We start from the raw sequence: 21,738 nt of genomic DNA, 5'->3' as shown, positions 1-21,738 counted from the left end.
TCAATTGGACAGAGAAAATTTCATTCTTATGACCATCCCAAACAAAATTGTCCCTAGTCGGATTCAGAGTAACCGTAGTTAGCAAGTTTAACAAGTTATGTCATTCCACCATTTTAATTCCCCTAATTGTTCGGCGAAAAGATAAATTAAGATTTGAATCTGAAAAGACGTCTACAACCAAGGCCGATTTGTTACGCACTATATTAAAGGTTCGGGAATTGCTCACTGAGAGGTCGACTGGTTAACCATATATCCTTCCAGAATCTGGTAGCATGACCATTCCTCACTTGAAAGTGACCTCATTTAAGAAATTGATCCTTAATATTCATTAGACCTGACCAAAAGTGTGAATTGTCCGGTCTTCTAGATATTTGAGTAAGAGATTTATGTCCTAAGTATTTGTTTTTAAGTAGCTGTTGTCACCTCCCCTCTTCATTGAGTAATTTAAATAGTCATTTGCTGAGTAAGCTAATATTTTTTAAAGCCAGATTAGAGACACCTAAGCCTCCTAACGCTTTGGGTTGACAAACAATATAGATAGCATAGATGTTATAGATATCTACTGTAGATACATCATTGCAAAGATTTACTATAGTATAGTAGTATATAGATGGCATAGATGTTATTAGAGATGTGATATATCTATATACCTGTCTCTTCGATTTTCGTTCTGTAAAAAACGAAATGGTTACTCCCGTCTATAATCTCTTCGATCTCCGCTCTGTCTCTTTTACTAACAAATTAATCCTGCCAAGCAAGTCCCAATAACAACACATCGTCTCTGGTTTTGTTCCGGAGACGACGGTCCATCTCCTCCGTTACTTCAATCGTCGTTCTTCGCTGCTCGGAGCTACATGCGTCGTTGACGTACACCCAGTTCTCGAATGGCCGTAGTATACACTAGTATGTGCTAGGTGTCTCTATTTATATCTACCATTATATTCTAGTATCTCGTCCAGCAAGCACTCCAGCTACTGTGTAGACATGAGTGACAGCACGTTCAATTCTTGTTTCACACATCAGTTTAAGCTCAATTATGAGGATACGGAGAAGGTCGCCATCGGTTACTCGGTCAGCTCCGAGAACATCCTCGCCGGTGGGCACCTCTGGAGGATCGGCTGCTACCCGCGTGGGGATCATGGGAAAGAGAACAAGGGTGAGTGCTTATCTATGTTCCTCTACCATGAGAGCGAATCCAAAGATGCCAAAGCTATCTTCGAGGCCTTTGTCATGGACAAAGAAGGTACTGTATCGTCTTCGTCCCATCAATCCAGGGTTCTGCACGTTTTCGCACCGAAGGGCAGCGACGGCTATGGTTGGCCTTCATTCGTGGAGCGAAGCGTCCTCAAGTCGCGCTACGTGACGAATGATGGATCGTTCGTCATTGTGGGAGCAGTCCAGGTTGTGCAGGAGGAGGATCCCCTCGACTTGCCACCCTCCAACATCGGGAGCCACCTCGGCCTCCTGCTGGACTCCACGGCCGGTTCCGACGTTACGTTCGTTGTCGACGGCGAGAGGTTCGCTGCCCACCGGGCCGTGCTCGCCGCCCGCTCGCCGGTCTTCAATGCGCAACTCTTCGGCTCCATGGCGGACGCCACCATGACGTCCATACCATTGCATGGAATCAGCGCAGCGACGTTAAGAGCTATGCTCCGCTTCATGTACACCGATGCTTGTCCTGAAGAAGCCGATGACTCCGACTTGCTCGCTGCTGCCGACCGCTTCGACTTGGATCGCTTGAAGCTTCTCTGCGCTAGGAAGCTGTGGAACAATGTCACGGAGGATACAGTTGCTGGTACGCTGATCTGTGCCGAAACATATAACTGCCCGCAGCTGAAAAGGAAGTGCGTTGGTTTCTTCGGCGAGGGGAAGGACTTCAAGACAAGGGCTGTGTTAACCGATGATTTTGCTCGGCTGGCACTGCAATTCCCATCGATTCTTGATGATTTGTGGGTGAAGGCTGGAGCATAGAGGTCAGGTCAGCAGCATGTATATAATGCATGCTAGTCAATGGATGTAGTACTAGTACCAGCTTTATTCATGGTATTTTGATAAGTTCGACAAATGATATCTGATGAAGTCTATTGGAAAGTGTTTTGAGTTTTCTGTTTTCAAGTGTCCTACTATTATCTTATTACTATCATGATTTTTTTTTCTGTTGGTATTTCGAATTCTTGGCTCCATAAAAAAATGCTATTTTATCACTCTCAGCGTGGGCTATCTGTTATTATGTCTCCCTATGTCTATGACTTGTGGGACCATTGTGTCTATGATTTGTAAGTCCGATGGTCAAATAGAGAAGCGCATAACTGAGAGTGACAAAATAGCAAATGCCCAAAAAAAAGTGATGCAAAACATGTTAATAGTGGCCCATAGAGCAGGTGTCGGCGGTTCATGTGCACAGACGCCATTCCAGGGGGTGCTGAGCTTGGGGGACTCCTACCGAGATGTTGAAGAGCATTTGTTGGTTGCTGCCGACAGGTACGCGGCTGAAGATCATGTGTGTGCCCAGAAGCTGTGGGAGAACGTCTCCCTCGATCTTGTGTGTGCCCAGAAGTCAGTTATTACAAACGCTACTATGCCAACTGAATTGTTCTTACTGTTTTCCTTCACATGTAGTAGTAATCTAATTGAACACTCCATACCTGTTCTGAAATATCAATCTACTATTTTACCAGGATATTTCAGGTTGGAACAGAACAAGACATTGTGATTTACTTTGACTGTCTTCTAGGCCGTAATCAGGTTTGATTCCAGACTAATATTAAGGATGTAGGAGCTTACTACAGTCAGGCTGAATTGTGGAATACTATTGTGATGAACATGTGATTATGTTTTCTACCGGATTATTTATACTCACTGGATACGTGCTGGCATCTAAATACCCAGACAGCTGGGGAATCGATGATAACATGTGTTTTGTTTTTTGTTTAATCATTATATACTAATATTTTAACGAATAATTTATGTACCGTCGCAACGCACGGGCATCTGATACTATATGGTGCTTGTGTTTTTGGCTAGTCACATCCTCTTTTATTTTTCTGATCATATCATTGCATTTATGTGTCAATCTGAATTGTCTTTTTTAAAGATCCAATATGTTCTGGTACCTAAAAAAGATTTGTCAGATTGCAAGCATTTGTTGTAAGGTTATTTAGGCCTCAAATAGAATTTTTCGGGCTTATTTCGTTGATGGAGAGAATAAGTCACATCTTAAAATCTGATTGTGTTGTTGATTTTGGTTTCATGGGAGTAGAGATTTTGTGCCGTCGCAACGCACGGGCACATCCCTAGTCTATTATTATGTTATTACTATCATGCTTTTCACTAGTAGAAAAAGGCTCAAAGCCTGCGGTGCGGTATATTTTTACAGGCGGATTCGGTTATCAACCGCCTGTGATATTTTTAGTGGCGGTTTCTTAAGAAAACCGCAACTAGAAATCGTATTTCTAGAGGCGGTTCCTTATGAAAATCACCTGTAGAAATCCATGATTTCTAGTGGCGGTTTTCTTAAGGAACCGCCTGTAAAAATCGATTTCTAGTGGCGGTTTCCTTAAGGAACCGCCACTAGAAATCATTTTTATCCTTATTTTTTTTCGAGTTTTTCAAACGACCTCGTATGATGAAACCACTAAAATAAAAGTTGTAGATCTCTAAAAGTTATAAAACTTTGTAGTTGACAACTTTTTTATTTGAAATCATTTCGGCTCTCAAAAATTGTATCTAAATTTGTCAAATTTAAAATTCAAATTTTGCAAACGACCTCGGATGAAAAAACTGTCAAAATGAAAGTTGTAGAACTTCAAAATTTATTCAACTTTGTAGTTGACAACGTTTTTATTTGAATTCATTAATGTTGGTGTTTTGGACCTGCGAGGACCCTCAACCAACTAGTGAAATTGTTGTTGCGTGCCCGTGCCCAGATGGGTTGATGCAAGATGGAACACAAGAGAGGGAATGAGGCTTATGTTATCTTGCACCGGGGTGCTCGTAGTAGGGGTTACAAGCGTTGCGAGAGAGAGAGTTCGGTCTTGTGGTGAGGTGCCTGAGCTGGCCTCCGCCGCGTCTCTCCTACTCTGCCTGCCTCCGCTCGTTCCCTTCTCCCTGCGTGCGTCCCTCTCTCCCCCCTTAGGAAGGCCTTGGACATCCCCTTTTATATATACAAGGAGATGCCCAGCTGTACAATGGGGGTGTAGCTGTGTGCTAACGTGGCTGGCGAAGAAGTGTCTTGAGCCCTGCACGTGTGCTAACGTGGCTGTCGGAGAAGTGCCTTGAGCCCTGTAGAAGCATAGCTGGCGATGCGGCATGGATCCTGCTGACGTTTCCTTGCTTCCGTAGGGGGTTGAGAGCAACCGACGTCATGGGCGCACGCGGGGAACCATCATTACCTGTTACCGGAGTAACCTTAGATGGAACACTGGTCTTGTTCTTTCATAGCCTGAGGCAACTAGCTAGGAGTAGGGTAATGATGTATCCCCTGTAGCGTAGTCGGTCTGAGGCCGAGGTCGGGCGAGGCGGAGACTTCTCCTGAGGCTGAGGCCGAGGTCGAGCGAGGATGTGACTCCTCCCGAGGCCGAGGCTGAGGCCGAGGCCTGGGGTCGGGCGAGGCGGAGACCTTCTTCCGAGGCCGAGGCCTGAGGTCGGGTGAGGCGGAGCTCCCTGTTGCGCCCGAGGCTGAAATCGTGGGAGATCGTGACTCAGTTTTACCCTGGTGGTTGACACAGTAGTCGGAACGGGATGAATAGCGTTGTTTTCCTGTCAGATCGGTCAGTAAAGGGGTGAAGTGACTGCGGTCACTTCGACCTTGCCGACTGAGGCGCGCGTGTCAGGATAAGGTGTCAGGCGATCCCCGCATTAAATACGCATGCGATACGGTCGGTTGGTGAGGCGATTTGGCCGAGGTCGCTGCACGACAAAGTCTGCCCGAGCTGAGCTTCGGGCGAGCCGAGGGTGCGTCTGCTGACTGAGGGGACCCTCGGGCGAGGCGTGAATCCGTCCGGGACTACTGTCCCTGCCCGAGGCTGGGTTCGGATGAGGTCGCGTCCCTTGGTAGACGAGGTCTGCGCTTTATCAGTCGTTTATGGTTTGTTCTGAAGATGTTTTCCAGCCGGATTAAGGAGCATTGGGGGTACCCCTAATTACGGTCCCCGACAGTAGCCCCCGAGCCTCGAAGGGAGTGTAGGTACTCGCTTGGAGGTTCTGCCGGAGTTTTTGCAAGGGGACCAGCCTTTCTCGGTCGTATTTTGTTCCGATGGGTGCGCGCGAGCGCACCCGTCGGGTGTAGCCCCCGAGGCCTCGGAGGAGTGGTTTGACTCCTCTGAAGTCTTAATTCTTTTCGTGATGCCTCGGTCAGCCTTGTTGTTCCCTCATGCGGCCTGGCCGTAGCCCGGGTGCATGGTCAGGCTCCGAGTTTTTTTAAGCTGGTTTGATGACGTGGTCAACAGTTTGGCTGTAGCCTGGTGCGAGAGCAGCCCCCGAGCCTCTGCACGGAGCGAGAGGACGATCAAGGACCGTCTCAACTTTTATTGTACGCCCCTTCGTCGCCTTTCCGCAAGGAGGAATGGGGGGAAGCGCCGTGTTACCCTCGGAGGGCACCGAACACGGTGTTTCCAGTGAGTTGCTAACGGGTGATCCGAGTGGACGCCCGAGCCCCATTCGATAAGGGTCGGCTAGTGGCCCAGAGGCGCGCTCCAAAAGTACCTGCGGGTGATTTGCTGGACCCGGGCCCATTCGATAGGGTCCAAGGGCTCGGTGCCTCCCTCCGGTGGGATTCCATTACAAATCATTCCCGCGGGTCTCGAAAATGTCCTAGGGTACCTTGGGAGCGTAGCCCGAGCCTCGGCCATGTAACAGACGTACCTTGGGTCATACCTGACTCTGCGTGCTCTAGGGCGGCTGTTGAACCCTTCCGAGGGGCCAGCCTTCGAACCCCTGATCAGTAATGGGCTCGGAGCCCGAGTGCTCTGGGGCGGTTGGCGAACCCCAGAGGGCGCAACCTTCAAACCCTTGATCAGTAGGAGGTCTCGGGGCCCGTTTCCTTCACTGAGAAGGATCCTTTTCAGAATATCCCCTTTCCCGGACCCTGTGGCAAGAGAGAGAGAGAGGAAAAGGATATGAATTTAAATAATGTGGCGCACCTTTTTTGACGCGGTCATCATGACGGAGGTGAAACGGCGCCTGCTTCGCCTGCCGGAGGTGTCGCTTTCCCTGCCAAGGAATTAATGCGACGGGACGGGCGATTCGCGAGGCATCTGTTGCGTGTGCGCGAGCCGTTCGAGGAACAGAAAAATCGTTTCACCTTCGAGTTTGAATTTCGCGACGGGTTCGGGCGAAGTTTTGGGTGGATCTCGCCTGGGCCTTTATATACCCGGAAGAGGGGCCGACGGTGGTTCTTTACCCTGCTATTTGCGCTTGCCTTCTGCTTTGGTTTCCGCAACCTAAGAGAATAGCCAAAGAAGAGAAAAACCGCGCACCTCATCCCCTCCGCCTCCACCACCTCCGTTCGGCGATGGCTGACAAGGTGACCGTCGTTCCGCCGCGCGACCCGTGGCCTTTTTCCACCGTTGCTGTGGAGGATCTGGAGGCCCTTGTTGCCGAGGGTTTGCTCCATCCTCTCTCCGGTGGGCCACAGCCAGAGTGGATGGCCCCCGCGAGCGAGGCCGACCCGACTCCGCCGCCGGGGTATGTGGTCAGTTTCATCCCCTTCCATGAGCGGGGGTTTGGAGTGCCAGCGAGCCGCTTCATGCGGGCACTCCTGCACTACTACGGGGTGGAGCTGCATAACTTCAACCCCAACTCTATTGCGCAAGCGGCCATCCTCGTGGCGATTTGTGAGGGTTTTTTGGGGATTGACCCCCATTGGGACCTATGGACCCATCTCTTCTCCGTGGAGTTCTTCGCCACGACGACGGAGGCGAAGAAGGTCCGTCTGGCGGTGCGGGCCGGTGGCTGCACCCTCCAGCTGAGGCCGGGGCGCGCGCAACAGTACATCCCTGCCTCCCTTGCGTCTTCGAACAAGGGGTGGCAGAACCGGTGGTTTTATCTCCGGAACGACGGCGGGATGCTTCCGCCGTTTTCTCAACGAGTGGTGACCACCGCCGGCAATAACTGGTGCTGGGGGGCCACGCGCGAGAACCAGGAGAAGCTCCAGCCTATTCTGAAGGCCTTGCAGAAGTTACGAGATGGGGGCCTTACCACTGTGGGGGTCGTCGCCGCTATCCATCGTCGGAGGGTGCTCCCTTTGGCAGAGCGGCGGCTGCGGCTTGCGGAGATGAAGCCAGGGGTCGATTTGGAGGGCTCGCGGATGTCCTCGACCTCCCTCTCCGCTGACGACCTCCTCAAGCGGGTAGCAGGTACGGTAGGGAGGCTGGATGCTGGCGCCCTTAGCCAGCCCGCGACGCGTCCCGACCGTGGCTACGTGTCCCTGGTAAGTGTCCGATCCTCCTTCTGTTTTGCGCTGAGTTTTCTGTGCCTTTGATTCTTACTGTTGGGATTTTTGTTCGTCCCCAGGGGTTGAGGATTTATAAACCCGCCCGACCTCCGGTCCCGGAGGACGCTGCGGACCGAGCCGCGTGGAGGCTTGCCGCGGAGAAGGAGAAAGAGAAGAAGGACGCGGAAAAGGCCCGAGCTCGCGAGAGGACGCGGGCTCAGGAAGCCTTGGAGAAGCGTCGTCGGAGGCAGGCAAGGGATGGGCTCCCGTTGGAGTCGTCGCCGGAGACGCCTGACGACGACGATGATGATGATGATGATGATGATGATGATGATGATGATGACGACGAAGACGACGACATGGCGGCCCGACTTGACCTCAGCCCGGACAAGAGGCTGGGCCAGGGGTCGTCGAGCTAGCCTCCAGGTGGGTTGGCACCATCAGTGCCTGGGGCCGGGACACCAAGGTCCCGGTCCGAGGAGCGGAGGTAGGCCGAGGGGGTACTTGACCCCTTGGCAGATAATTAGGGCGACTCTGGGGGTCAGGCCGATCCGCTTGTCCCCCAAGAGCAGGTGGCTGCGCCGGCCGTACAGGAAGCCGGACCCTCGGCCGTTGTGACGACGCCTAGGAGGGCCGCCCCTTCGGCGCCTCGGGCGCCCGAGGCGGAAGCGGCGCCGAAGCCGGCAGCGGGGCAACCCTCGGCAGCGCCTGCGGAGACCGGGGCCCGAGGGGCCTCTCCGCAGGCACGATTGGCCTTGCCCCGGAGCGAGTAAGTATCTGAGGATGCCTCTGTTTTGGTTTTTCCACTGCGCGTCTTGAATTCGTCGTCTCTCTCTTTCAGCAAGCGAAGGCAGGGCTTGGCTGGTCTGGCCCCCACGAAGGCCCTTAAGACGAAGCCGGCTTCGGCGGCCGGTGCTGCGACGCGCCATGCCGGTTGGTTGGCCTCTGCACAAGGCGCCCTCCAGCGGGGGGCCCAGGCGGCACGAGTTGCCATGGGGCAAGCCTCCCCGGCTGACCCCCCCTGTTGGAGCGGCCATCGTGCCGGGGGAGGTTGCTGACGCGGCCGCGGCCCCGAGCCCGCCTGACTTGTTGCCGGCGCCGACATCGACTCCTGCCGGGGCTGTCACTAATTTGCCCGCGGCACCGCCCGTCGCCGCCGACATCGGGATGGTTGAGGCGCCTCCGCCCGTGGTCACCCCCAACCTGCCCGTTCTCGACCATGAGGAGAGGGCGACCGTCGTTGCCGAGGTCGGTGATCGGAGGCCCACCGCCTTAGCCGAGGGGAGGCCCAGCACGTCGACTGCGGCGGCGCCCGATGCATCGACTGCAGGGGGACCCGACGCCTTGGTCGAGCGGCGTGTAGAACCGTGGCCTGTCCTGGGGAGCAGCGGCCTTACTCCTGCGCAGCTCAATCCCAATGAGTGGTGTGGGCAGCCGCTCCAGTTCTGGAGCCGCGCCACCTCGGAGCCCCTCCTCTTCCTCAACGACGAGTTGGAGGAGAAGTCTAGGGATAGTTTCCATGAGTATACCGAGGCGGCGATGAGGTCTCTTCGGTCAACCATGGAAATCCTTTCTAGGGATGTTCCTAGGGTTTTCCAGGTAAGGATTTAGACGTACACCTTGTGTGACTAGGGCATTCTTTGTGACATCTTGTTTTCCTTCCTAAGGAGCTTGCGGACGCGAGCACCGCCAAGTCGATGTTCATCCGCCGCGAAAGCGACATTTGGGAGTCGCTGCGATCCCAGCGGGCTGCACTTGCCGAGGCCAATGAGCACCTTGCCCAACGGAGCGCTGAGGTGGCGGACCTTCAGTTGCTCTGCGACGGGCTGAAGTCAGAGGCAGCAGCGGCGCAGACAGAGGCGGTGTCGGCACGAGCGGAGGCTTTGTCGGCCCGGGAGCAGGTGGCTTCCCAGGCCGGGGAGATGCGGCAGCGGCAGCTGGAGCTTGGCCAGGCTATCGGCGAGCGGGACCAATCTCGGAGCCAAGCTGCCGAGGCCATGAGCCGGGCTGAGGCCCTTAGGGGTCAGCTGACAGAGGCTACAGAGCGGCTAGCCGAGGCGTCCGCTCGGGCCAGGACCCTTGCGGAGAGCCTGGCTGAGGCTGCGGGTCTACCCAGTCCGCCCAAGCCGAGGCCTCGTAGCAGCGTGCCCGGGCCGAAGGTATGTTTTGCCCGCTTTGTGACTTTTTTTTGTCTCCATTCTTCTCCTTGCGTCTGAAGAATTTTGTCCGGCTGTCTGCAGGGTTCGAGACGACTCTTAGCGAGTCCGTCAAGAACTGCTAGGTGCTTGCCCGGGCGGTTGAGCAGAAGGAGGCCGACCGCGCGGCCATGTCCGAGGCTATCTCGGCCTTTTGCTAGGCCTTCGGCCTCGACGGCGTCCCCTCGGGTAGCTCCCCCCAGAGTCATCTGCGGGCCTTGGGCGGCCATGTGCGCAGCAGACTCCACGGGGCGCTACACCACGGCGTTAGGCGGGCCTTCGCCGTGCTCGCTTCCCACTACGACGTGGATCTGGAGCGGGTCAGCGAGGGGTACTGCTTACCCAACAAAGAGGAGGCTGCCTTAGCCGAGGTCCAGAGGCTTGACGCGGCTGTCGAGGGCCCTCGCACGGCGCTGGCTTCCTCTTTTGAGGTGGAGATCCTTCCGCTCGTGTCGCCGTCCGAGGCCGGGCCAGATTCTGCCGAGGGTGGAAATGACGCCGAGCGTGCTGCTCCTCCCCCTGCCGATGTCTGAGCCTGCAGGAACAGTTTGTTTTAAGTATGCATATGTTTTTTAAGGCCACTGAGGCCTAAACATTTTAATTGTCGGATTATAAAGCTGCGTTTTTCCTCTTGTTTCGTGCGTTAGGACTTGTTCGGTAGCAGAATCGCTTATCCGAGCGTGAGTTACTTTTCGCAGAAGGTGATGAGTGAGGTATCCGTATCCCGGAGGCGTAGGAGTCCCTCGGCTCGGTCGACCTTGCCGTTTAAGGTTCCTCTCATCGTTTTTAGGATTCCGTTATCGATATAGTCGAAAAGCACGAAAGTCATTTTGGTAGAAAACTTTTCGAGCGTTAGGACTTGTTCGGTAGCAGAATCGCTTATCCGAGCGTGAGCTACTTTTTGCGGAAGGTGATGAGTGAGGTATCTGTATCCTGGAGGCGTAGGAGTCCCTCGGCTCGGTCGGCCTTGCCGTTCAAGGTCTCTCTCGTTCGTCTTTAGGATTCTGTTATCGATGCAGTCGAAAAGCGCGAAAGTCGTTCTGGTAAAAGACTTTTCCGAGGAAAATTTTGACGTAGAGGGGGTTCCCCCCTTCTAGCCCCCGAGGGAGGGTCGAGCTTTGCCGAGGCAAGGCTGATCCTTCCTAGATGGTTAGACTTTATTTATGTATGTAAAGAAAGCGAGATACATGAACGACTTGAAACATTTTAAGGGTAGAAGCGACGTAGCTGTTCGATGTTCCAAGCGTTGTTGTAGACCTCGCCTTGGTCGTTGGACAACTTGTATGTCCCGGGCTTCAAAATCCTGGCGATGATGAACGGACCTTCCCAGGGAGGAGTAAGCTTGTGGCACCCTCGGGCGTCTTGTCGCAGCCGAAGTACCAAGTCTCCCACTTGGAAGCTTCAGGGCCGAACCCTTCGAGCGTGGTAGCGTCGCAGAGACTGCCGATACCGCGCCGAGTGTAGTAAGGCCACATCCCGAGTATCTTCCAGCTGGTCCAATGAATCCTCTCGGCTGGTCTGGTTGCTTTGGTCGTCGTAAGCCTTTGTCCTTGGGGAACCGTATTCCAAGTCCGTGGGTAAGATGGCCTCGGCCCCATAGACTAGAAAGAACGGCGAGAAACCCGTGGCCCGGCTCGGCGTCGTCCTCAGACTCCAAACCACCGAGGGTAGTTCTTTTATCCATCGCTTGCCAAACTTGTTGAGGTCGTTGTAGATCCTCGGTTTCAGTCCCTACAAAATCATACTGTTGGCGCGCTCCACCTGCCCATTTGTCATTGGGTGAGCTACGACGGCCCAGTCCACACGGATGTGGTGGTCTTCGCAGAAGTCCAGGAACTTTTTCCCAGTGAACTGCGTGCCATTGTTGGTGATGATGGAGTTCGGGACCCCAAAGCGATGGATGATGTTTGTAAAGAACGCCACCGCCTGCTCGGACCCGATGCTGGTTAAGGGTCGGACCTCGATCCACTTGGAGAATTTGTCGATGGCGACCAGCAGGTGCTTGAAGCCCCCGGGTGCCTTCTGCAAGGGACCGACGAGGTCCAGACCCCATACGGCAAACGGCCAAGTGATGGGTATTGTCTGCGGGGCTTGAGCGGGCAGGTGCGTCTGTCTCGCGTAGAATTGACACCCTTGGCAGGAGCGTACAATCCTAGTGGCGTCGGCCACCGCGGTCGGCCAGTAGAAACCTTGTCGGAAAGCGTTTCCCACGAGGGTCCGAGGTGTTGCATGGTGACCTCAAGCCCCCGAGTGTATTTCTTGTAACATCTCTTGTCCTTGGGCGACGGATATGCATCGTTGGAGAATGCCTGAGGGGCTGCGGTGGTACAACTCTTTTTCATCACCCGATAAAACGAACGACTTGGCGCGCCGAGCTTCGACCTTGTCGAGGGCAGCTCTCCTCGGAGGAGGTATTCTAGGTACGGGGTCTGCCAGTTTTGGTTTGGCGCAACCCCATTTCGCTCTCCCTCGATGCGCAAGGCCTCACCCTCGGCGGCCGAGGGTACCTCGGGCTGCGCCGAGGTCTCCTCGGGTTCGGGCGCGTCGTCGAGTTTGACGGATGGTTGATATATGTCCCTGGAGAAGACGTTCGGGGGAACCGTCGTTCGCCCCGAGGCTATTTTCGCCAGCTCATCCGCGGTCTTGTTGTACCGTCGATCAACATGGTTGAATTCCAGCCCGTCGAACTTATCTTCCAAGCGCCGAACTTCGTCGCAATAGACCTCCATTTTTCGATCGCGGCAGTGGGAGTTCCTCATGACCTGGTCAATGACGAGCTGCGAGTTGCCCCAAGCGTCGAGGCGCCGAACCCCTAGCTCGACGGTGATGCACAACCCATTAACCAAAGCCTCATACTCGACCACGTTGTTTGATGCCGGAAAATGGAGGCGAATCACGTAGCACACATGTTTCCCGAGGGGTGAGATGAAGAGCAAGCCAGCACCTGCTCCTATTTTCATAAGCGACCCATCGAAGTACATGGTCCAAAGTTCGGGCTGGATTGGAGCTGTCGACAATTGGGTGTCGACCCATTCAGCCAGAAAGTCTGCCAAGACTCGGGATTTTATGGCCTTCCGAGGGGCAAATGAAATTGTTTCACCCATGAGTTCCACTGCCCATTTTGCTATCCTACCCGAGGCCTCTCGGCACTGGATGATCTCTCCCAGGGGGGAGGATGACACCACAGTCACCGAATGAGACTCGAAGTGGTGTCACAATTTTCGTTGTGTCAGAATTACTGCGTACAGTAGCTTCTGGATTTGCGGGTAGCGGATCTTGGTCTCGGATAGCACCTCGCTGATGAAGTAGACCGGCCTCTAGACGAGCAGTGCATGCCCTTCTTCCCGTCTCTCGACTACGATCGCAGCGCTGACCACCTGAGTGGTTGCGGCTACATAAATCAAGAGGGCTTCTCCCGCAGCGGGGGGCACCAAGATGGGCGCTTTAGTAAGGAGTGTCTTTAAGTTTCTGAGGGCTTCCTCGGCCTCAGGGGTCCAAGTGAAGCGCTCGGCCTTCCTCAAGAGGCGGTACAAGGGCAATCCTCTCTCGCCAAGGCGTGAGATGAAGCGGCTCAGAGCCGCAAGGCATCCCCTGACCCTTTGTACTCCTTTTAAATCTTTGATGGGTCCCATGTTGGTGATGGCTGTGATTTTCTCCGGGTTGGCCTCGATGCCTCGTTCGGAGACGATGAACCCCAGGAGCATGCCTTGGGGGACTCCGAAGACACACTTCTCGGGATTGAGTTTCACGCCCTTTGCACGCAGGCACCCGAAAGTTACTTCGAGGTCGGAGAGGAGGTCGGAGGTTTCCTTGTCTTGACAACGATGTCATCGACATAAGCCTCGACCGTTCTGCCGATGTGCTCTCCGAACACGTGGTTCATGCACCTTTGGTAGGTTGCACCTGCATTCCTCAAGCCAAATGGCATAGTAGTATAACAATACATGCCAAACGGTATGATGAATGAAGTCGCGAGCTGGTCGAATTCTTTCATCTTGATTTGGTGATAGCCTGAATAGGCGTCGAGGAATGACAGGGTTTCGTACCCAGCAGTGGAGTCCACAATTTGATCGATGCGAGGCAGAGGGTAGGGAAACTTTGGATATGCTTTGTTTAAGCCAGTGTAATCTACACACATCCTCCATTTCCCACCTTTTTTCTTTACAAGCACAGGGTTAGCTAACCATTCTGGATGGAATACCTCTTTGATGAACCCTGCAGCCATCAGCTTGTGGACCTCCTCGCCTATGGCCCTGCGCTTTTCTTCATCAAAACGGCGTAGGTGCTGCTTCACGGGTCGGGCACCGGCTCGGATGTCCAACGAGTGCTCAGCGACATCCCTCGGTATGCCTGGCATGTCCGAGGGACTCCACGCAAAAACTTCGGCATTTGCATGGAGAAAGTCGACGAGCACTGCTTCCTATTTGGGGTCGAGCTCGGAGCCGATCCTGACTCTCTTGTCGGCGTCGTTGCTGGGGTCAAGAGAGATGGATTTAATCGCCTCGGCCGGTTCGAAGTTTCCGGTGTGGCGCTTCGCATCAGGCACCTCCTTGGAGAGGCAATCCAGGTCGGCGATGAGGGCCTCGGACTCGGCGATGGCCTCAGCGTACTCCACGCATTCCACGTCGCACTCGTAAGCGTGCGGTACGTGGATCCGACGGTGATGGTTCTGTTGGGGCCTGGCATCTTGAGCTTGAGGTACGTGTAGTTGGGGACGGCCATGAACTTGGCGTAGCACGGTCTTCCCAACACCGCGTGATAGGTCCCTCGGAACCCGACCACCCCGAAAGTGAGGGTTTCCTTTCGGAAGTTGGAGGGAGTTCCAAAGCAGATGGGCAAATCAAGTTGCCCAAGGGGCAGGACGCGCTTACCGGGGACGATCTCGTGGAAAGGTGCTGCACCGGCCCGGATCATGGACAGATCTATCCCCAAGAGCCCTAGGGTCTCGGCGTAGATGATGTTGAGGTTGCTGCCTCCGTCCATGAGGACCTTGGTGAGCCTAGCGTTGCCGATGACAGGGTCGACAACGAGCGGGTACCTTCCCGGGCTCGGCACGCAGTCGGGGTGGTCGTCTTGGTCGAAGGTGATGGGCTTGTCGGACCAGTCTAGGTAGACCGGTGTCGCTACCTTCACCGAGCAGACCTCCCGATGCTTCTGCTTACGGTGCCGAGCTGAGGCGTTCGCCACTTGCCCACTGTAGATCATGAAGCAGTTGTGGACCTCCGGGAACTCCTCTTCCTTGTCGCCCCCCTTCTTGTGGTTGCCTTGGTCTTTGCCACCTTCTGCCGAGGGTCCAGCCTTGTTGAAGTAACGCCGGAGCATGTCGCACTCCTCAAGGGTGTGCTTGACGGGACCCCTGTGATAGGGGCACGACTCCTTGAGCATTTTTTCGAACGTGTTGACCTCTCCGGGAGGCTTCCGAGGGTTCCTGTGCTCGGCCGCAGCGACGAGATCCGCGTCAACGGCGTCGCGTTTTGCTTGCGCCTTCTTCTTGGCATTCTTCTTCGTGCCACGCTGGGCGGACGCCTCGGGGGCGTCTTCCTTCTGTCTTCCCTGAGGCTGCTTGTCCTTCCGGAAGATGGCTTCGACCGCCTCTTGACCAGGGGCGAACTTGGTGGCGATGTCCATCAATTCGCTCGCCTTGGTGGGAGTCTTGCGTCCCAGCTTGCTCACCAGGTCTCGGCAAGTGGTGCCGGCGAGGAATGCCCCGATGACGTCCGAGTCGGTGATGTTGGGTAGCTCGGTGCGCTGCTTCAAAAACCGTCGGATGTACTCTCGCAGGAATTTCCCTGGCTGCTGGCGGTAGCTTCGGAGATCCCATGAGTTCCCAGGGCGCACGTACGTACCTTGGAAATTTCCAGCGAAGGCCTTGACCAGGTCGTCCCAGTCGGAGATCTGCGCAGGAGGCAGATGCTCCAGCCATGCCCGGGCAGCGTCGGAGAGGAAAAGGGGGAGGTTGCGGATGATGAGGTTGTCGTCGTCCGTCCCTCCTAGCTGACATGCCAGCCGGTAATTCGCAAGCCACAACTCCGGCCTTGTCTCCCCTGAGTACTTGGTGATGGTAGTCGGGGCTCAGAACCGGGCCGGGAACGGCGCCCGTCGTATGGCCCGGCTGAAGACTCGCGGACCTGGTGGTTCGGGCGAGGGGCTCCGGTCCTCCTCACTGTCGTAGCGTCCTCCGCGCCTGGGTTGGTAGCCTCGGCGCACCCTCTCTTCGAGGCGGGCTCGACGGTCGCGACAGTGCTGCTCGTCGCCGAGGCGATCCGGGGCCGCGAACGTCCCGTCCCGTGTGCGCTCAGTGCGAACCGAGGCCTCCTGTATGCGTCGGGAGGGCGTTGCGCGATGCTCCGAGGGGCACCCTTGCCTTCGGGAGGCAGAGCTCTCGGCTCGTTGGACTGCGGCATCTTCCAGGAGATCCTAGAGTTCACCCTGGATACGCCGCCCCTCGGTGGTGGATGGCTCCAGCATTGTTCGGAGTAGCATCGCCGCTGCAGCTAGGTCCTAGCCGGCCTCGCTGAAGGCCGGGGGCAGCCCTGCCCTGGCGTTGCCAACGATACGGCGCTGGACGTCCCGGGCCCGATGACGCGCTCCTCCGGCTAGTGCCCGGCCTGCCCATTCCTGCTCGACGTTTTGTCGGAGCTGCACAAGCCGCTCCGCTTCTTCGTCGAGCTTGGCCTGCATCTCGCGGAGTTGCTCGAGCTGTGTGTCCTGACCCCCCGCAGGGACTGGGACCACAACTAGCTCCCGCGGGATCTCAACGCGAGACGCAGGCACAGGGGCGTCGTCATCTTCTAGCATGCCGAGGTGGTTGTCTTCGCCATGATCCCTCTGACCGATGTGGAGACACTCACGACTTGGGTCGTAACCCTTGTCGCCAAGGTTGTGGTCATCGTCAGAGCAGCCGGAGAGGCAGTAGTCACATGCGGACATGAAGTGTCGCATGGCACTGGGATCACGGAGTCTGGAGAAATCCCAACCGAAGTCGGGGTCGTCCTCTTCCTCGGAACCCGCGGGTCCGTAGGTTGAGATGGCCGTCAGTCGGTCCCAAGATGACCACATATGGTACCCTGGAAAGTCAGTATATGCCCTTGCGAAAGCGCTCACCAAAGCGGGGTCGCTTGGTGGATCGGAGCTGAATCTAAAGGGAACAGGGTGGAAAACGGATGGTACCTTTTGGTCGATGGATGGTGGTGAAGTCGCGTCGAGGACGGACTGCACCGTTATCTCAGGTACGAGGCTAACGCCTAGCAATTCCTTCACGAGGGTGCTGGCGTCATCAGTCTGCTTAGGGTTGGCATGTTGCGGGGAAGCGACACTCGTCGTTGTCTCAGGTGCGAGGGCAACACCCGACATGTCCCCCGCAGGGGTGCCGGCGTTGTCGACTCGCTCTGGTCCGACAGCCGACGAGGTGCCGCCTCCTGCCTGGCCACGGTTGCCCCGTCTCCTCCTCCGTCCTCCAGCGAGGAGGGTGACGGGGCAGACCCGGGTGTTCCTCTTCTGCCATGGGGGGAAGTCGTCGTCGAGTTCACCGTCGTCGGGCGAGCCGACGACCGTTGTTGTTGTCGTGCTACGAGGGGAGGAGTACCATGTCGTAGTTGCCATCGCGGGACATGAACTCGAGACTCCCGAAGCGGAGCACCGTCTTGGGCTGGAGAGGCTGCTGAAGGCTACCCATGGCGCGCCAACTCAACGGGAAAGTATTCGTTAACACGTAGCGGTCCCCTACCTGGCGCGCCAACTGTCGGTGTTTTGGACCCGCGAGGACCCTCAACCAACTAGTGAATTTGTTGCTGCGTGCCCCTGCCCAGATGGGTTGATGCAAGATGGAACACAAGAGAGGGAATGAGGCTTATGTTATCTTGCGCCGGGGTGCTCGTAGTAGGGGTTACAAGCGTCGCGAGAGACAGAGAGAGAGTTCGGTCTTGTGGTGAGGTGCCTGAGCTGGCCTCCACCGCGTCTCTCCTACTCTGCCTACCTCCGCTCGTCCCCTTCTCCCTGCGTGTGCCCCTCTCTCCCCCTTAGGAAGGCCTTGGACATCCCCTTTTATAGATACAAGGAGATGCCCAGCTGCACAATGGGGGTGTAGCTGTGTGCTAACGTGGCTGGCGGAGAAGTGCCTTGAGCCCTGCACGTGTGCTAACGTGGCTGTCGGAGAAGTGTCTTGAGCCCTGTAGAATCATAGCTGGCGATGCGGCATGGATCCTGCTGATGTTTCCTTGCTTCCGTAGGGGGTTGAGAGCAACCGACGTCATGGGCGCACGCGGGGAACCATCATTACCTGTTACCGGAGTAACATTAGATGGGACACCGGTCTTGTTCCTTCATAGCCTGAGGCAGCTAGCTAGGAGTAGCGTAATGATGTATCCCCTGTAGCGTAGTCGGTCCGAGGCCGAGGTCGGGCGAGGCGGAGACTTCTCCTGAGGCCGAGGCCGAGGTCGGGCGAGGATGTGACTCCTCCCGAGGCCGAGGCTGAGGCCGAGGCCTGGGGTCGGGCGAGGCGGAGACCTTCTCCCGAGGCCGAGGCTGAGGCCGAGGCCTGAGGTCGGGTGAGGCAGAGCTCCCTGTTGCGCCCGAGGATGAACTCGTGGGAGATCATGACTCAGTTTTACCCTGGTGGTTGGCACAGTAGTCAGAACGGGATGAATAGCGCTGTTTTCCTATCAGATCGGTCAGTAAAGGGGTGAAGTGACTGCGGTCACTTCGACCTTGCCGACTGAGGCGCGCGTGTCAGGATAAGGTGTTAGGCGATCCCCGCATTAAATGCGCATGCGATACGGTCGGTTGGTGAGGCGATTTGGTTGAGGTCGCTGCACGACAAAGTCTGCCCGAGCTGGGCTTCGGGCGAGCCGAGGGTGCGTCTGCTGACTGAGGGGACCCTCAGGCGAGGCGTGAATCCGTCCGGGACTACTGTCCCTGCCCGAGGCTGGGCTCGGATGAGGTCGCGTCCCTTGGTAGACGAGGCCTGCGCTTTATCAGTCGTTTATGGTTTGTTCTGAAGATGTTTTCCAGCCGGATTAAGGAGCATTGGGGGTACCCCTAATTACGGTCCCCGATAGTTGACAACTACCGGAACCGATGGCTTTGAGCCTTAAAAACACTCAGCAAAGGCTTTGCCGAGTGTCGCACTCGGCAAAGAGGGCTCGGCACACAGTGCGTCGGCAAAGCCTTTTTTGCCGAGTACTTTTTCTCGGGCACTCGGCAAAGTGGTTTGCCGAGTGCCAGAGAACACTTAGCAAAGAAAAGCAGCTGTTACGGCGCCGGTTGACGGAGACAGTGTCTTTGCCGAGTGCTTAGTGTGGCACTTGGCAAAGAATCCGCCAGAGGGGTCCCCATGTCAGGTACTTTGCCGAGTGCTTAGTGTGGGACTCGACAAAGCGTGCTTCTTTGCCGAGTGCCAGAGCCATTACACTCGGCAAAGAACTTATACCGGTACTTAGGTCTTGGTTCTTTGCTGAGTGCTATGGTCCTGACACTCGGCAAATCACCTCTTTGCCGAGTGTAACACTCGGCAAAGTGACCAGTACACACCTTTTTTATTTGTTTTCGCTATTCCATCCAAACAAACAAAAGATATTTCACAGATATCACATATATTACATCACAGATCATCACAGACATATATAGCCAACACAAACAGTATTAACACAAATTCTGACATAAGTATTCAACATATGTTGAGAGGTTCTCAACACAAACAGTATTAACAGAAGTTCAGAAGTATCAACACAAGTTCACAAGCTCTGACAAGTATTCAACATAAGTTTTGTGTTCGAAACACTAAAAACATAACTCTCATAGAGGTGGGCGGTTGGATTCGTGCTACGTTGGGCTGAACCCTTTTCATGAGGGTTGTTGGATGCCGCCCTAGATTGGCCCTGCACAGAGAAGAGATTGCATGTGTTATACCAGATGCATTACCAACATGTAATTATAATTTTGATACTCACAGAAGTATGGAACAGAGCAGGGTCAACTGCAGGGAAAAATGGAGGTGGCGGAGCGAAACCCTGTGCGGTGCCAAGGCTCTGCATGTACTGGAACATTTCCACCATCCTCTGATCAGCCGTCGCCCGTTCTGCTATTATCCTCACCTCCATCTCTTAACGTTCCCTCCTCTTTTCTTCTAGTTGGGTCTGTGATATTACAAGCCAACGTTATAGTAACTCAAAGAGATGATATATAACTCAATGAAGGACGAGTTACAGAAGCACTAACCTCGAGTTACCGTATGCGATGCTGTGAGCTGTCGTGCCGAGGTTCTTGTGGATGATATATAACTCAAAGAGAAGAGTTGCACCGAAGGGCAGCGGTGGCATCGACAGCTTTGGTTGGTCTTCATTCGTGAAGCGAAGTGTCCTCGAGTCGCTCTACGTGACGAATGATGGATGGTTCGTCGTTGTGGGAGCAGTCAAGGTTGTGCAGGAGGAGGATCCCCTCGACTTGCCACCCTCCAACATCGGGAGCCATCTCGGCCTCCTGCTGGACTCCACGGCCGGTTCCGACGTTACGTTCGTTGTCGACGGCGAGAGGTTCGCTGCCCACCGGGCCATGCTCGCCGCCCGCTCGCCGGTCTTCAAGGCGCAGCTCTTGGGCTCCATGGCGGACGCCACCATGTCGTCCATACCATTGCATGGAATCAGCGCAGCGACGTTCAGAGCTATGCTCCGCTTCATGTACACCGATGCTTGTCCTGAAGAAGCCGATGACTCCGACTCCGACTCCTCCCCGGGTGAGATGTTTCACGACTTGCTCGCCGCTGCCGACCGCTTCGACTTGGATCGCTTGAAGCTTCTCTGCGCTAGGAAGCTGTGGAACAATGTCTCTGAGGATACAGTTGCTGATACGCTGATCTGTGCCGAAACATATAACTGCCCGCAGCTGAAAAGGAAGTGCCTTGGTTTCTTCGGCGAGGGGAAGGACTTCAAGACAAAGGCTGTGTTAACGGATGGTTTTGCTCGGCTGGCAATGGAATTCCCATGGATTCTTGATGAGCTGAGGGAGAAGGCTGGAGCATAGAGGTCAGTCAGGTCAGCAGCATGTATGTGCATATAATAATGTACATATATGCATGCTAGTAGTCAATGGATGTAGTACCAGCTTTATTCATGGTATTTTAATGTCTGAAGTCTATTGGAAAGTGTTTTGAGTTTTCTGTTTTCAAGTAGTGTCCTACTATTATGTTATTACTATCATGTTTTTTTTCTGTTGGTATTTCGAATTCTTGGCTCCATAAAAAAAGTGATGCAAAACATGTTAATAGTGGCCCACACCCCACAGGGCAGGTGCCGGTTCATGTGCACAGACGCCTTTCCAGGGGATGCTGAGCTTGGGGCAATCGGCAGGCACGGCAACATGGCAGCACGACGGGGGTCGTCGGCGCGGCAAGCGTGGCGGCGGACGCGGGCAGAGACAGGAACCGGACACGGAAATTATCAGCGGCGGTCGGTCGTCGTGGGGCCTGTACGTGCGTGCGTCCGCTGTCCGCGCGCCGTGTACCGCTGTGCCGTGCCCCAACGGCCAGGGCACAGGGATGGCGATGGCGATGGCGATGGCGACAGGGACGGGGGTTAGTATTCACGAGTTACCCCAATATAATGTCCATGCCCTTAAGAGTACACAATAACACTCCTAGACATTTCTGCATGTTGTCCCTATCTTCTCTTGGGCACCATCGACCAGTGGACGACATGCACGCACGCACGCATATGTACGTACACAACTTTTTATACCAACACTACTCTCTCCGTGATACTGTCGTACAGTACTATACGTCGTATGTGTGCCGTGTGCTTGCCGGCACCACCTGGACTGTGGGGCCATCGGGCCATGTATATCTCTACTACTTATTAAGGCTGTAACGGTAGCCTGCCGTTCTGTCTTCGTTCAATCTGGATCGTCCATCGCTGTTGTTCAATTTGGATCGTCCATCGCCACACTAACATGCTAGCAGCGCCCTCACCCGCTCCATCCGCGCGCTGGGTCCACGTGCTTGCTTCGCGCAAAAAATCGACACAAGTTGATAATACTAAGAGCTGATTACACAAGCTGACTACTTTCTGTGTAGCAGGAAGGTTTATAAGTTGCTACCGCAACCTTTGGCTGGCCGATATG

General features: G+C 55.1%; 2 protein-coding genes across 2 annotated transcripts; both read left to right on the top strand.

Annotated features, from left to right (window-relative positions):
- Positions 1-984: 984 nt before the first annotated feature.
- LOC103645152 (uncharacterized) lies at positions 985-1,971 on the top strand. The gene has a single exon (XM_008668265.1). The coding sequence runs from the start codon at positions 985-987 to the stop codon at positions 1,969-1,971; it is 987 nt and encodes a 328-aa protein (XP_008666487.1).
- A 17,877-nt stretch (positions 1,972-19,848) lies between these two features.
- LOC103642535 (uncharacterized) lies at positions 19,849-20,878 on the top strand. The gene has a single exon (XM_023301402.1). It carries the CDS (start codon positions 19,894-19,896, stop codon positions 20,641-20,643), a length of 750 nt encoding a protein of 249 aa, XP_023157170.1. The 5' UTR covers positions 19,849-19,893; the 3' UTR covers positions 20,644-20,878.
- The last annotated feature ends 860 nt before the right edge of the window (positions 20,879-21,738 follow it).

Source organism: Zea mays, chromosome 1, assembly GCF_902167145.1.
Source record: "Zea mays cultivar B73 chromosome 1, Zm-B73-REFERENCE-NAM-5.0, whole genome shotgun sequence".
Taxonomy (NCBI): Eukaryota; Viridiplantae; Streptophyta; class Magnoliopsida; order Poales; family Poaceae; genus Zea; species Zea mays.
Note: the sequence above shows the minus strand (reverse complement) of the source record. Positions and strands in the feature narration are given on the sequence as shown.

Excerpts from the sequence above, each read along its gene's own strand:
- LOC103642535 (XM_023301402.1), top strand. The coding sequence starts at position 19,894 with ATGATATATAACTCAAAGAGAAGAGTTGCACCGAAGGGCAGCGGTGGC.
- LOC103645152 (XM_008668265.1), top strand. The coding sequence starts at position 985 with ATGAGTGACAGCACGTTCAATTCTTGTTTCACACATCAGTTTAAGCTC.